Below are 15,628 nucleotides of genomic sequence, written 5' to 3' on the forward strand. Positions count from 1 at the left end.
CAGTTTGAGCTTCAGCTGGACTGGTCCCAGTCATCCAGTTACTGACTGCAGTCCGTCTGAGGCTGGGAAACCCTCCTGCTGCCTCTGACCTCCTCTGTGAGAGGTCACGGTGCCTGTAAGTCCAGCTGAGTTCACTCTCAGACGCTGTCTTTAAGTCACTTTAACGGTGATTCTGTGGTTATAAAATCAGGATTTTATCAGAGCAGAGCGAAAATCTGGAAAAGCTTTAAGTGAGCTGACTCTTAGTCTCAATGAGCTGATTTTAGTCCCGGTTTCTGACAAAAGAAACAGAAAAGTCTGAATGAGAGCAGCCTTATTGGGAATGCAGCTGGATTAATAAAGACTTTACTGTTTTTAGTAAAAGATGCAGAAAGATGGAAGTTTGGAGCATGAACAGAGCAGCTGGGACCAGGTGAGTGTCTCCATGCAGGAGGATTCAAACCCAGCTGGATCACCTGGGGGTGCTGGTCCGGTTTGGAGAGTGTCAGCTGCATCCTGACAGTTATAAACTACAGAGAACTGGAAGAGTTGAAACGAAGATCAAACATTCAGCCTCACAGTTCCAGCTGAAACTGTCAGAGATGACTGATGCCTCTGCTGGCTGGAGATAGATCTTCTGGAAAAAGGAAGTCCGACTCAAACTGATGCACAGTAAGTTATTTTATTTCATCCAACAAATGAACCAGGATGCCACCTGACCTCAGATCAGTCTGTTGTAATGTGATTAAGAAAGAACGAAGAAGTCTTCAGTTCAGTCTCCTGACTCCGTCCTCGCTCGTCTCCTCCATCAACACTGAAACACAAAAGCACAGCGGTTCACACCTGAAACAGGAGCTTCTGATTCTGACCTCGAGTGACAGATGAACTCAGTCATCACCCCGCATCGACCTCTCATGGTTAAAGGGGGCGTGTGGAGAGCAGGTTCTAACTCGAGCCCGGTTTCAGAACTCTGACTGGATCGGGCTCAGGTCAGCACAGGTGAAGTGATGTCATCTCTGACAGGAAGTTCTGATCACACTGTGCTGATGTCATAGTAAACAATGGGTGACACATCTGGAGCGGATGTCAGTACCTGCAGCCGTGCAGCCAGGTGTGCAGGAAGCTCCACTGCAGCAGCTTCCAGCAGCAGGATGGTGTCTGTCACCGGGAAGGTGGAGGAAGACGAGGGCTCATCATCAGCGCCACGCTGACTCATTTGCTGCAGGCTGAACACGAACAGACACACACACCCGTTTGAATCAGTGTCAGTTAACCAAGGGACAGGTGTGAGTGTGAGAGAGTGAGTGCAGGTGTGAGTGTGCAGGTGTGAGTGTGAGTGCAGGTGTGAGAGTGCAGGTGTGAGTGTGAGAGAGTGCAGGTGTGAGAGTGCAGGTGTGAGAGTGAGTGCAGGTGTGAGTGTGCAGGTGTGAGAGTGAGTGCAGGTGTGAGTGTGCAGGTGTGAGAGTGAGTGCAGGTGTGAGTGTGCAGGTGTGCGAGTGTGAGAGTGAGTGCAGGTGTGAGAGTGCAGGTGTGAGTGTGAGTGCAGGTGAGAGTGAGTGCAGGTGTGCGAGTGAGAGAGTGAGTGCAGGTGTGAGTGTGCAGGTGTGCGAGTGCAGGTGTGAGAGTGAGTGCAGGTGTGAGAGTGAGAGAGTGAGTGCAGGTGTGAGAGTGAGTGCAGGTGTGCGTGTGAGAGAGTGAGTGCAGGTGTGAGTGCAGGTGTGAGAGTGAGTGCAGGTGTGCGTGTGAGAGAGTGAGTGCAGGTGTGAGTGCAGGTGTGCGAGTGTGAGAGTGAGTGCAGGTGTGAGAGTGCAGGTGTGAGTGTGCAGGTGTGCGTGTGAGAGAGTGAGTGCAGGTGTGAGTGTGCAGAGGTGTGAGAGTGAGTGCAGGTGTGCGAGTGAGAGAGTGAGTGCAGGTGTGAGTGTGCAGGTGTGCGAGTGTGAGAGTGAGTGCAGGTGTGCGAGTGTGAGAGTGAGTGCAGGTGTGAGAGTGCAGGTGTGAGTGTGCAGGTGTGCGTGTGAGAGAGAGAGTGCAGGTGTGCGAGTGCAGGTGTGCGTGTGAGAGAGTGAGTGCAGGTGTGAGTGTGCAGAGGTGTGAGAGTGAGTGCAGGTGTGCGTGTGAGAGAGTGAGTGCAGGTGTGAGTGTGCAGGTGTGCGTGTGAGAGAGTGAGTGTGCAGGTGTGAGAGTGAGTGCAGGTGTGAGAGTGAGTGCAGGTGTGCGTGTGAGAGAGTGAGTGCAGGTGTGAGTGTGCAGGTGTGCGTGTGAGAGAGTGAGTGCAGGTGTGAGTGTGCAGGTGTGCGTGTGAGAGAGTGAGTGCAGGTGTGAGTGTGCAGAGGTGTGAGAGTGAGTGCAGGTGTGCATGTGAGAGAGTGAGTGCAGGTGTGAGAGTGAGTGCAGGTGTGCGTGTGAGGGTGTGAGTGTGCAGGTGTGCGAGTGTGAGAGTGAGTGCAGGTGTGCGTGTGAGAGAGTGAGTGCAGGTGTGAGAGTGCAGGTGTGAGTGTGCAGGTGTGCGTGTGAGAGAGTGAGTGCAGGTGTGAGTGTGCAGAGGTGTGAGAGTGAGTGCAGGTGTGAGTGTGCAGGTGTGAGAGTGAGAGAGTGAGTGCAGGTGTGCGAGTGAGAGAGTGAGTGCAGGTGTGCGTGTGAGAGAGTGAGTGCAGGTGTGAGTGTGCAGGTGTGCGTGTGAGAGAGTGAGTGCAGGTGTGAGTGTGCAGGTGTGAGAGTGAGTGCAGGTGTGAGAGTGAGTGCAGGTGTGCATGTGAGAGAGTGAGTGCAGGTGTGAGAGTGAGTGCAGGTGTGCGTGTGAGGGTGTGAGTGTGCAGGTGTGCGAGTGTGAGAGTGAGTGCAGGTGTGAGAGTGCAGGTGTGAGTGTGCAGGTGTGCGTGTGAGAGAGTGAGTGCAGGTGTGAGTGTGCAGAGGTGTGAGAGTGAGTGCAGGTGTGCGAGTGAGAGAGTGAGTGCAGGTGTGAGTGTGCAGGTGTGCGAGTGAGAGAGTGAGTGCAGGTGTGCGAGTGAGAGAGTGAGTGCAGGTGTGAGTGTGAGTGCAGGTGTGAGTGTGAGTGCAGGTGTGAGTGTGCAGGTGTGCGTGTGAGAGAGTGAGTGCAGGTGTGCGTGTGAGAGAGTGAGTGCAGGTGTGAGTGTGCAGAGGTGTGAGAGTGAGTGCAGGTGTGCGAGTGAGAGAGTGAGTGCAGGTGTGAGAGTGAGTGCAGGTGTGAGTGTGAGTGCAGGTGTGCGTGTGTGAGAGTGAGTGCAGGTGTGAGAGTGAGTGCAGGTGTGCGTGTGTGAGAGTGAGTGCAGGTGTGCGTGTGAGAGAGTGAGTGCAGGTGTGAGAGTGAGTGCAGGTGTGAGTGTGAGTGCAGGTGTGCGAGTGAGAGAGTCAGTGCAGGTGTGAGAGTGAGTGCTGGTGTGAGTGTGAGTGCAGGTGTGCGTGTGTGAGAGTGAGTGCAGGTGTGAGAGTGAGTGCAGGTGTGCGTGTGTGAGAGTGAGTGCAGGTGTGCGTGTGTGAGAGTGAGTGCAGGTGTGAGAGTGAGTGCAGGTGTGCGTGTGTGAGAGTGAGTGCAGGTGTGAGTGTGCATGTGTGTGAGTGCGGGTGTGCGAGTGCAGGTGTGAGTGTGTGTGAGTGCAGGTGTGACACACTGAAGAACAACATGAGGATGGGATGGTTTGATGTGACGTTACTGTAGTTCAATGCTCTGTAAAATGATCTGATATTTGAATAGAGTTTGGTGTGGATTCATAATTATGAATCCTCAGCCTTCACCTTCTTATTAAAACATCTGATGCAGGTCCACCTGCTCTCATGTGAGTTTACCTGGTGTTGACCGAGTCCAGCAGGTAGTCTGTGTACATGTGCTTCCAGTCGTGGATGATTGACAGCAAGGAGGCCTTGAAAGGTCGCAAGTCGACGTGCAGCCAGCCGCGCAGGTTGATGACATCATCCAGGTGGGTCACTTCTGAGCTCAGTGTGCGGAGTGTGTGGATCTGAAACAGGACCACACTGTTACCTGCCTCACCTGCACACACAGGAGTTTGAGAACAGGTGTGGACAGGTGAGTCACCTCTCTCTGGAAGTCCTTCAGGGCGGGTGGAGTCTCAGTGGCCTCCAGCTCCTCAGGTGCCAGCTGTCTGCTGTAGGTAAGGAACTCCTCAAATGTCACCCTCCTGTTATTCATCCACAGGTGTGAGTACCTGTCCAGCCCTGCTCTCAGGTGCTCCGCCTCCTCGGTCACGTGCTGCATTTCCCGCATCACTTCCTGTTCCAGCGCACAGAGCTCTGGGTTCTGCTGCAGAGACACCTGATGCACAGGTGAGGAGAACAGGTGAGTCGAGCCTGGTGTGGATTCGACATCTGATGTCAGAGTGAGGTCACACTCACCTGGTAGTTGTCATGGCGACTCACAGATATCCTGGGCGGCAGAGCGGCTGCTGCATAAACCTCATTGATGATGGTTTTCAGGAAGTCTGCGAGGCCGCCGTGAAACGCCGGCACAAACTCACTTCCTGTTTCCTGCAGCTGCAGATGGACCATCAACAACGCTGCGCTGCAGCTCTGCACACACACACACACACACACACACACACACACATACACTTACATAACTATAAGCTTTATCAGAAAGGAAAGTTTCAGCCTGATCTTAAAGGTAGAGAGGGTGTCTGCTTCCTGAAGCCAAACTGGCAGCTGGTTCCACAGAGAGGGGCCTGATAACTGAAGGCTCTGCCTCCCGTTCTGCTTTTAGGGGCCTGATAACTGAAGGCTCTGCCTCCCATTCTGCTTTTAGGGGCCTGATAACTGAAGGCTCTGCCTCCCATTCTGCTTTTAGGGGCCTGATAACTGAAGGCTCTGCCTCCCATTCTGCTTTTAGGGGCCTGATAACTGAAGGCTCTGCCTCCCATTCTGCTTTTAGGGGCCTGATAACTGAAGGCTCTGCCTCCCATTCTGCTTTTAGGGGCCTGATAACTGAAGGCTCTGCCTCCCGTTCTGCTTTTAGGGGCCTGATAACTGAAGGCTCTGCCTCCCATTCTGCTTTTAGGGGCCTGATAACTGAAGGCTCTGCCTCCCATTCTGCTTTTAGGGGCCTGATAACTGAAGGCTCTGCCTCCCATTCTGCTTTTAGGGGCCTGATAACTGAAGGCTCTGCCTCCCATTCTGCTTTTAGGGGCCTGATAACTGAAGGCTCTGCCTCCCATTCTGCTTTTAGGGGCCTGATAACTGAAGGCTCTGCCTCCCATTCTGCTTTTAGGGGCCTGATAACTGAAGGCTCTGCCTCCCATTCTGCTTTTAGGGTCCTGATAACTGAAGGCTCTGCCTCCCATTCTGCTTTTAGGGGCCTGATAACTGAAGGCTCTGCCTCCCATTCTGCTTTTAGGGGCCTGATAACTGAAGGCTCTGCCTCCCATTCTGCTTTTAGGGTCCTGATAACTGAAGGCTCTGCCTCCCGTTCTGCTTTTAGGGGCCTGATAACTGAAGGCTCTGCCTCCCATTCTGCTTTTAGAAACTCTGGGAACCACAAGGAAACCTGCAGCCTGAGAGCAAAGTGCTCTGTTGGGGAAATATCCAACTGTGAGATCTTTAAGATGTGATGGAGCTCGGTCATTAAGAGCTTTATATGTGAGGAGAAGAATCTTAAATTCTATTCTGAATCTAACAGGGAGCCAATAAAGAGAAGCTAAAACTGGAGAAACATGATCTCTGCTGTTAGATCTCATCAGAACTCTGCAGGGATTGGTTCGGCCCGGTCCGCAGACAGCAGAAGACTTGCACTGTGGAATGTTCCTGGTTCTGTTGTAACACCGAGCTTTGCCTTTAACTCCCCTTTGAGGGGCTCACACATGCGTGCAGGTGTGCCTACCTGCGGGCTCATGTTGTCAGACAGGAAGTGCAGCGCTCTGAGCAGCAGCTGGAACAGTCCGTCCTGGACTCTGTCGTCGATGTGGTCCAGGTACTTCATCCAAGTCCGAGAGGACTCATCAGCGCCGTACAGACTCCTGTTTACCTGAGGACGGGAGTCACAGCCTCATCAGCAGCTGGACCCCCCCACAGCCAGAGCCCTGCAGGCGTTTCTGTTACCTGGGTTAGCCTCAGCAGCTGCTCCCCGTCCTCTCTGATGCGTTTGCAGGTCTGTTCTGTAACTCCGCCCTCCAGCAGAGCGTCACCTGACCGCTGCAGCAGGTCGAGCTCCGCCCACTCCTGCACTGACAGCAGCACACACCTGAATCACCTGAGAACAGCCTGAGAAAAAGGGCCGTGTTTCACTCACCTGTGTGAACTTTATGATGGCTTCCATGTTGGCTCTTGCATCCCTGACTGTGGAGTAGAAGCTCTTGACCTTCTCTGTTTGCTGCTGCTGGACCCCTGAACACACGCAGGTTAAAGTTCTGTTCAAACTGCTCACACTTTTAAGGTTGCTGTAATTAAACCTTTACTTAAAAAACCTACTCTTGATTCAGAAGTGTTGGCTGATTATCGACCTATATCCAATCTCCCTTTTTGTCTAAAGTTCAACTTTGTGATCATTTCCACAGAAATAATCTGAAGAGTTTCAGTCAGGATTCAGAGTGCATCATAGCACAGAAACAGCACTGGTGAAAGTTACCAATGATCTCCTCTTAGCCTCTGATAGCGGACTTGTTTCTGTGCTTGTCCTGTTGGATCTCAGAGCTGCATTTGTCTTGAGAATTCATGTTTTCAGGTCTCATTATTTCTTCCCTGTCTTGTCTTTTCGGTCTCCTCCTTCCCCTGTGTGTCCTCCCTGATTACCTGCCTCCCTCATGTGTTTCACCTGTTCCTGATTGTGTTCCCTCTCTCCTTTACTCTGTGCTTCCTTTGTTTGTCGCCAGTTCGTCTTCTCTTGTACAGAGTCCCAGCATTACTTTGTCTACTTCTAGTTACCTGATTACCGACCTTGAACCTGTTTTCTGACCACGATCTTGCCTGACGTTTTTGTACCTTCGCCGGTACTTCTCGCCCTGTCTAATAAACCTGTTTGAACCTCCTCTTTTGTCTCAGAGTCTGCATCACGAATCCTTTTCTAGATGCTATTTCCTTGGCTTCTGGTCCTACAGTGAGGAACCTTGGAGTTATTTCTGACCAGGATCTGTCCTCTGACTCTCATATAAAACAGGTTTCTGCCTTCTTTCACCTTCGTAATAAATCAGGACCATCCTGTCTCAGGGTGATGCAGAGAAACTGCTCCATGCATCTGTTCCTTCAGGACTGAACTACTGTAATTCCTTATTGGATCAAAGAGACGTTTCAGTGCAATCTGCTGGTTTCCTTAGCTAGGCTACTTATTTAATTGATTCTGTATAAATTGGATTTTAATGAATTGGATTCCAATTGGCTTGTATTGGACTGTGTTGTTTGAAGTGCTCTCAGATGACATTTTTTGTAATTTGGTGCTTTATAAACTGAATTGAATTTGTGTCCTGGTAATAAATTAAATTAAATTAAATTAAATGTTTCTGTAGTGATGAAGGTTGTGAGGTTTGGGATGTTTCTCCACCTCAACATTTAATTTCTCCTCATCCATTTCACAAATACTGTGTTATCAGACACTGCTGCTATGAAAGCTCAGAAGAAGAGCTGCGGAAGCACCGCAGAAGAAGAGCTGCGGAAGCACCGCAGAAGAAGAGCTGCGGAAGCACAGCAGAAGAAGAGCTGCGGAAGCACCGCAGAAGAAGAGCTGCGGAAGCACAGCAGAAGAAGAGCTGCGGAAGCACCGCAGAAGAAGAGCTGCGGAAGGACAGCAGAAGAAGAGCTGCGGAAGCACCGCAGAAGAAGAGCTGCGGAAGCACAGCAGAAGAAGAGCTGCGGAAGCACCGCAGAAGAAGAGCTGCGGAAGCACAGCAGAAGAAGAGCTGAGGAAGCACAGCAGAAGAAGAGCTGCGGAAGCACCGCAGAAGAAGAGCTGCGGAAGCACCGCAGAAGAAGAGCTGCGGAAGCACCGCAGAAGAAGAGCTGCGTAAGGACAGCAGAAGAAGAGCTGCGGAAGCACCGCAGAAGAAGAGCTGCGGAAGCACCGCAGAAGAAGAGCTGCGGAAGCACCGCAGAAGAAGAGCTGCGGAAGCACCGCAGAAGAAGAGCTGCGTAAGGACAGCAGAAGAAGAGCTGCGGAAGCACCGCAGAAGAAGAGCTTCGGAAGCACAGCAGAAGAAGAGCTGCGTAAGGACAGCAGAAGAAGAGCTGCGGAAGCACAGCAGAAGAAGAGCTGCGTAAGGACAGCAGAAGAAGAGCTGCGTAAGGACAGCAGAAGAAGAGCTGCGTAAGGACAGCAGAAGAAGAGCTGCGGAAGCACAGCAGAAGAAGAGCTGCGGAAGCACAGCAGAAGAAGAGCTGCGGAAGCACCGCAGAAGAAGAGCTGCGGAAGCACCGCAGAAGAAGAGCTGCGGAAGCACAGCAGAAGAAGAGCTGCGGAAGCACAGCAGAAGAAGAGCTGCGGAAGCACAGCAGAAGAAGAGCTGCTTGTGATTGTGACGCCTCACCCTCTGAGCTCCAAGTGTTCCTCTGCAGTGGGGACAGGTTCTGGTTGAGGTTCTGCAGCTGGTCCTGGATCAGATCAAGCTCCACCTGCAGGGCCCTGATCACCACCTGAAGGAGGCCACAGTGAGTCACATGACCCTCACCTGGACTAGCACCAGAGCCTTAACACACACCTGGTTGTAGCAGGACACCATGTGACTCAGAGTCAGGTGAGTCTGTGAGATTTCATCTCTGCGGGCCAGGAGGTGAGCGGCGTGGGGCTGGAGCGCCACGCCTCCCTTCCTGTTCACGTACCTGAGGCCTCGCAGCACCTCCTCCACCTGCAGGGAGTCAGGGAGGACAGGAGAGGAGGAGCTGAGAGGAGGAGGAGCTGAGAGGGGGAGGAGCTGAGAGGAGGAGGAGCTGAGAGGAGGAGGAGCTGAGAGGGGGAGGAGCTGAGAGGAGGAGCTGAGAGGAGGAGCTGAGAGGAGGAGGAGCTGAGAGGGGGAGGAGCTGAGAGGGGGAGGAGCTGAGAGGAGGAGGAGCTGAGAGGGGTAGGAGCTGAGAGGAGGAGCTGAGAGGAGGAGCTGAGATGAGGAGGAGCTGAGAGGGGGAGGAGCTGAGAGGGGGAGGAGCTGAGAGGAGGAGGAGCTGAGAGGAGGAGGAGCTGAGAGGAGGAGGAGCTGAGAGGAGGAGGAGCTGAGAGGAGGAGCTGAGAGGGGGAGGAGCTGAGAGGAGGAGGAGCTGAGAGGAGGAGGAGCTGAGAGGGGGAGGAGCTGAGAGGAGGAGGAGCTGAGAGGGGGAGGAGCTGAGAGGAGGAGGAGCTGAGAGGGGGAGGAGCTGAGAGGGGGAGGAGCTGAGAGGGGGAGGAGCTGAGAGGAGGAGCTGAGAGGAGGAGCTGAGAGGGGGAGGAGCTGAGAGGAGGAGGAGCTGAGAGGAGGAGCTGAGAGGAGGAGGAGCTGAGAGGAGGAGCTGAGAGGAGGAGGAGCTGAGAGGAGGAGGAGCTGAGAGGAGGAGGAGCTGAGAGGAGGAGGAGCTGAGAGGAGGAGGAGCTGAGAGGAGGAGGAGCTGTGAGGGGGAGGAGCTGAGAGGGGGAGGAGCTGAGAGGAGGAGGAGCTGAGAGGGGGAGGAGCTGTGAGGAGGAGGAGCTGAGAGGGGGAGGAGCTGAGAGGGGGAGGAGCTGAGAGGAGGAGGAGCTGAGAGGGGTAGGAGCTGAGAGGAGGAGGAGCTGAGAGGAGGAGGAGCTGAGAGGAGGAGGAGCTGAGAGGAGGAGGAGCTGAGAGGAGGAGGAGCTGTGAGGGGGAGGAGCTGAGAGGGGGAGGAGCTGAGAGGAGGAGGAGCTGAGAGGGGGAGGAGCTGTGAGGAGGAGGAGCTGAGAGGAGGAGGAGCTGTGAGGGGGAGGAGCTGTGAGGAGGAGGAGCTGAGAGGAGGAGGAGCTGAGAGGAGGAGGAGCTGAGAGGGGGAGGAGCTGAGAGGGGGAGGAGCAGCTGAGAGGAGGAGGAGCTGAGAGGAGGAGGAGCTGAGAGGAGGAGGAGCTGTGAGGGGGAGGAGCTGAGAGGGGGAGGAGCTGAGAGGAGGAGGAGCTGAGAGGGGGAGGAGCTGTGAGGAGGAGGAGCTGAGAGGAGGAGGAGCTGTGAGGGGGAGGAGCTGTGAGGAGGAGGAGCTGAGAGGAGGAGGAGCTGAGAGGAGGAGGAGCTGAGAGGGGGAGGAGCTGAGAGGGGGAGGAGCTGAGAGGGGGAGGAGCTGAGAGGAGGAGCTGAGAGGAGGAGGAGCTGTGAGGAGGAGGAGCTGTGAGGAGGAGGAGCTGAGAGGAGGAGGAGCTGTGAGGAGGCCCACCTTGTGGCTGCAGCCCACCTCCAGCAGGCCCGGGTGGCTGGTTCTGATCAGAGGCTGTTCCAGAACCAGCCCACAGTCAGAGTCCAGATGAGAGCTCCAGTCAGACCTCACGCTATCTTTCACATTCACCAGGAGCTCCAGGATCTGCCCAAACCTGTTCAGAACCAGCTGGGCCTCAGCTGGGTCCAAACACCTGAAACACAGAGAGAGGTTCTGGCAGCTGGTTCTGATGGGAATGCAGTGAGGCTGTGTGCGGGTCTTACAGGTTCTGGACTGTCCCGAAGTTCTTCAGAGCCTCTTCAGCTCTCCGTCGGAGCTGCTGAATCCAGCTGAGTTGAGCTGCTGCCACCGGATCGAACCTGCAGAACTTCTCCAACTTCTCTCTGTGTCTGTGGAACAGCAGCTCGGTCTGGTCCAGTTCCAACCGGACCATCTTCACCAGCCGGGTCAGGTGAGGACGCAGCTCATCCTGGATAAGAAGGCGATCCAGGAGAAACCCAAACATCTTCACCACCTGAAACACAGAGGGGTCAGAGGGGGTCAGAGGGGGTCAGAGCGGGTCAGAGGGGGTCAGAGGGGGTCAGAGCGGGTCAGAGGGGGTCAGAGGGGGTCAGAGGGGGTCAGAGCGGGTCAGAGGGCGGGTCAGAGGGCGGGTCAGAGGGCGGGTCAGAGGGGGTCAGAGGGGGTCAGAGCGGGTCAGAGGGGGTCAGAGCGGGTCAGAGGGGGTCAGAGCGGGTCAGAGGGGGTCAGAGGGGGTCGGAGCGGGTCAGAGGGGGTCAGAGCGGGTCAGAGGGGGTCAGAGCGGGTCAGAGGGGGTCAGAGGGGGTCAGAGGGGGTCAGAGCGGGTCAGAGGGGGTCAGAGCGGGTCAGAGGGGGTCAGAGCGGGTCAGAGGGGGTCAGAGCGGGTCAGAGCGGGTCAGAGGGGGTCAGAGCGGGTCAGAGCGGGTCAGAGGGGGTCAGAGGGGGTCAGAGGGGGTCAGAGCGGGTCAGAGCGGGTCAGAGGGGGTCAGAGGGGGTCAGAGGGGGTCAGAGCGGGTCAGAGGGGGTCAGAGGGGGTCAGAGCGGGTCAGAGCGGGTCAGAGGGGGTCAGAGCGGGTCAGAGCGGGTCAGAGGGGGTCAGAGGGGGTCAGAGCAGGTCAGAGGGGGTCAGAGGGGGTCAGAGGGGGTCAGAGCGGGTCAGAGCGGGTCAGAGGGGGTCAGAGGGGGTCAGAGCGGGTCAGAGCGGGTCAGAGGGGGTCAGAGCGGGTCAGAGGGGGTCAGAGCGGGTCAGAGGGGGTCAGAGGGGGTCAGAGGGGGTCAGAGCGGGTCAGAGGGGGTCAGAGGGGGTCAGAGGGGGTCAGAGCGGGTCAGAGGGGGTCAGAGCGGGTCAGAGGGGGTCAGAGCGGGTCAGAGGGGGTCAGAGGGGGTCAGAGCGGGTCAGAGCGGGTCAGAGGGGGTCAGAGGGGGTCAGAGGGGGTCAGAGCGGGTCAGAGGGGGTCAGAGGGGGTCAGAGCGGGTCAGAGCGGGTCAGAGGGGGTCAGAGCGGGTCAGAGCGGGTCAGAGGGGGTCAGAGGGGGTCAGAGCAGGTCAGAGGGGGTCAGAGGGGGTCAGAGGGGGTCAGAGCGGGTCAGAGCGGGTCAGAGGGGGTCAGAGGGGGTCAGAGCGGGTCAGAGCGGGTCAGAGGGGGTCAGAGCGGGTCAGAGCGGGTCAGAGGGGGTCAGAGGGGGTCAGAGGGGGTCAGAGCGGGTCAGAGGGGGTCAGAGCGGGTCAGAGGGGGTCAGAGGGGGTCAGAGCGGGTCAGAGGGGGTCAGAGGGCGGGTCAGAGGGGGTCAGAGGGGGTCAGAGGGCGGGTCAGAGGGGGTCAGAACAGGTGAGCAGACCGGTACCTTGGCTGCAGATGAGGCCTCGCTGCAGTCCTCCAAGGCCCTGCTCAGCACCGACACCAGCCGCGTCTCCAGCTCCGACACCTGGGCCTGAAACCGATCCAGGTTCTGCTTGAAGTTCTGGGGGAGGAAGAGTGCCGGGAGCATTCAGAGACAGGAAGCAGCAAATATCAGTGGACCACACCTGCCAGTCTCACCTGGTCCTCTGGGTCGGTCGGGTCACAGCTGCAGTCTGACAGCAGCCTCATGTGGACCAGAAAGTTCTGATAGACCTGCTGAACCGCTTCAGTCCACATTCTGCCGCAGACCCCGGACAGAACCGTCTGATCCAGCCGGTACACCTGCAGACTGACACAGACCAGCTCCTACGGGAGGTGGTGGATGAAAACATGCTGAATGTGTCAGGACTGGTTCTGGATGTGGGGCTCCGACTCTGTGATCTGCTCTGTGATCTACTCTGTGATCTGCTCTGTGATCTGCTCTGTGATCTGCTCTGTGATCTGTTCTGTGATCTGTTCTGTGATCTGCTCTGTGATCTGCTCTGTGATCTGTTCTGTGATCTGCTCTGTGATCTGTTCTGTGATCTGTTCTGTGATCTGCTCTGTGATCTGCTCTGTGATCTGCTCTGTGATCTGCTCTGTGATCTGTTCTGTGATCTGCTCTGTGATCTGTTCTGTGATCTGTTCTGTGATCTGTTCTGTGCTGCTGCTCTGTGATCTGTTCTGTGATCTACTCTGTGATCTGCTCTGTGATCTGCTCTGTGATCTGTTCTGTGATCTACTCTGTGATCTGTTCTGTGATCTGTTCTGTGATCTGTTCTGTGATCTGTTCTGTGATCTGCTCTGTGATCTGTTCTGTGATCTGCTCTGTGATCTACTCTGTGATCTGTTCTGTGATCTGCTCTGTGATCTGTTCTGTGCTGCTGCTCTGTGATCTGCTCTGTGATCTGTTCTGTGATCTGCTCTGTGATCTGTTCTGTGATCTGTTCTGTGATCTGCTCTGTGATCTGCTCTGTGATCTGTTCTGTGATCTGCTCTGTGATCTGTTCTGTGATCTGTTCTGTGCTGCTGCTCTGTGATCTGTTCTGTGATCTACTCTGTGATCTGCTCTGTGATCTGCTCTGTGATCTGTTCTGTGATCTACTCTGTGATCTGTTCTGTGATCTGTTCTGTGATCTGTTCTGTGATCTGTTCTGTGATCTGCTCTGTGATCTGTTCTGTGATCTGCTCTGTGATCTGTTCTGTGATCTGTTCTGTGATCTGTTCTGTGCTGCTGTTCTGTGATCTGCTCTGTGATCTGTTCTGTGATCTGCTCTGTGATCTGTTCTGTGATCTGTTCTGTGATCTACTCTGTGATCTGCTCTGTGATCTGCTCTGTGATCTGCTCTGTGATCTGTTCTGTGATCTACTCTGTGATCTGTTCTGTGATCTGTTCTGTGATCTGTTCTGTGATCTGTTCTGTGATCTGCTCTGTGATCTGTTCTGTGATCTGTTCTGTGATCTGTTCTGTGATCTACTCTGTGATCTGTTCTGTGATCTGCTCTGTGATCTGCTCTGTGATCTGTTCTGTGATCTGTTCTGTGATCTACTCTGTGATCTGTTCTGTGATCTGTTCTGTGCTGCTGTTCTGTGATCTGCTCTGTGATCTGTTCTGTGCTGCTGCTCTGTGATCTGCTTTGTGATCTACTCTGTGATCTGCTCTGTGATCTGCTCTGTGATCTGCTCTGTGATCTGTTCTGTGATCTGTTCTGTGATCTGCTCTGTGATCTGTTCTGTGATCTGCTCTGTGATCTGCTCTGTGATCTGTTCTGTGATCTGCTCTGTGATCTGCTCTGTGATCTGTTCTGTGATCTGTTCTGTGATCTGCTCTGTGATCTGCTCTGTGATCTGCTCTGTGATCTGTTCTGTGATCTGTTCTGTGATCTGTTCTGTGATCTGCTCTGTGATCTGCTCTGTGATCTGCTCTGTGCTGCTGCTCTGTGATCTGCTCTGTGATCTGCTCTGTGATCTGTTCTGTGATCTGTTCTGTGATCTGCTCTGTGATCTGCTCTGTGCTGCTGCTAAAGTAGAAGCTCTTGATTCCACCCGACGTAACTTTCCAGTTTGCACGCATTTCCATTAGTTTCATAAAATATAACGGACATGAACTTGCTTCTTATTACACTGATTTTCAAAATTGTAACTTATGAATGCATGAGACAAAATAAATAAAGAAGTGCACCAATATACATAAATTAAAGACCCATCAATAATCGCTTCATAATCGAATCGTAGCCCCTGAGTCGGAATCGAATCGTGAGGTGCCCACAGATTCCACCCCCATGTGGATTCAGGTCCAGGTGAGAACAGCTGAGCCTGTACCTGGATGCTGTGCAGCTGTTTCAGGAAGCTGTCCAGGTGGAGGAAGACCAGGTGAGACGGGAAGTCCCAGCTGGGCGTGTGCTGCTGGCCGGCATCACGGACCTGTCCCAGGGACACAGGGAGGGGGCAGGTGAACACAGGTGAGCAGCACAGGTGATAACAAGCAATTATCCTGTCTTATTGGTCCGGCCCAGTTCAGTCCAAAGCAATAAGGAACTACAGAACCCAAGAGCCTCTACAGACAGTACCTGGTTCTGGATCTGCGTCTCCAGCAGAGTCCTATTCTGAGCGTAGGTCTCCTTTAGGGTCTTCAGGGTCCAGATCACCAGTCTGACATCAGCCAGAACCGGACCAGGATTTGATGCCAGAGAACGCATCACATCCTGTCCATGCAGGAACTTCCTGCTCTGAAGACAGATCACAGATCAATCAGCTGATCACTGATTAATAAGCTAAGCAGGTTATCTTTACCCTGCACCCTATCTCTGCTCTGTCCCCTCTGACAGAGGCGGACTCCTGGGTTCCTTCTATGGAGCTTACTGTTAGCTTTGTTCCTCTGCTGAATACAGAAACATCTTCAGGCTATCTGGCTGAACAGCTGTTTCACCTGTAACTAACAGGTGTGTGTGTGTGCAGGTACCAGGTGTATGAACAGGTTGCAGATCTCCTGCAGCAGAACCACCACCCTGCAGGGCTTACAGTAGAACCTGGACCGGGTCCAAAGCAGACGCACCTCCTCCATCACGGCAGCCATGTTGTCCCTCAGCTACCAATCACAGACAAAGTGCAGTCACAGTCCGATGATGTCACCCCGTCTGACCAATCAGACAAACGGACTCGTGTTCTGTACCTGCTGGTACTCCATCTGTGCCACCTCCTCAAGCTTCTGCTGCACCGGAGTCAGGTTCACCATGATGTCCTCGGCCTCCTGCACACCTGGCAGGGCAGAGCATGGACAGGTGAGGCTGCCAGTGTGCTTACCTCAGGTGTGCTGGGTGCTTGTGTACCTTCCTGGACGCTTCTGTAAATGTCTCTCAGAGTGGACCAGTAGATGCTGTCTGCTGCCTGGACGATGGACTCCACCTGCTGAGCTTTTGGGCTCATCAGCTGATCAAACGATACACGAGAACAATAAGC

The 15,628-nt window shown here is 54.4% G+C and overlaps 1 protein-coding gene and 1 long non-coding RNA gene across 2 annotated transcripts in view; one reads left to right on the top strand and one right to left on the bottom strand.

The window, feature by feature from the left end:
• Positions 1-15,628, top strand: part of LOC140268291 (uncharacterized) — a 224,728-nt gene that overhangs the window by 200,429 nt on the left and 8,671 nt on the right. The window lies entirely within an intron of this gene.
• Positions 706-15,627, bottom strand: LOC140269054 (dynein axonemal heavy chain 17-like). Its single transcript, XM_072364081.1, has 20 exons — positions 15,499-15,627; positions 15,342-15,427; positions 15,132-15,257; positions 14,740-14,898; positions 14,492-14,593; positions 12,329-12,496; positions 12,135-12,251; positions 10,533-10,783; positions 10,270-10,462; positions 8,628-8,774; positions 8,457-8,562; positions 6,233-6,327; positions 6,043-6,162; positions 5,825-5,968; positions 4,348-4,521; positions 4,031-4,267; positions 3,784-3,953; positions 1,073-1,205; positions 849-949; positions 706-793 (listed from the first exon to the last, which is right to left on the bottom strand). The coding sequence occupies exons 1-20, from the start codon at positions 15,593-15,595 to the stop codon at positions 706-708; spliced, it is 2,814 nt and encodes a 937-aa protein (XP_072220182.1). The 5' UTR covers positions 15,596-15,627.

This window comes from Leuresthes tenuis, unplaced genomic scaffold (genome assembly GCF_036924035.1).
Source record: "Leuresthes tenuis unplaced genomic scaffold, fLeuTen1.0.hap1 SCAF_14, whole genome shotgun sequence".
In the NCBI taxonomy this organism is placed as follows: Eukaryota; Metazoa; Chordata; class Actinopteri; order Atheriniformes; family Atherinopsidae; genus Leuresthes; species Leuresthes tenuis.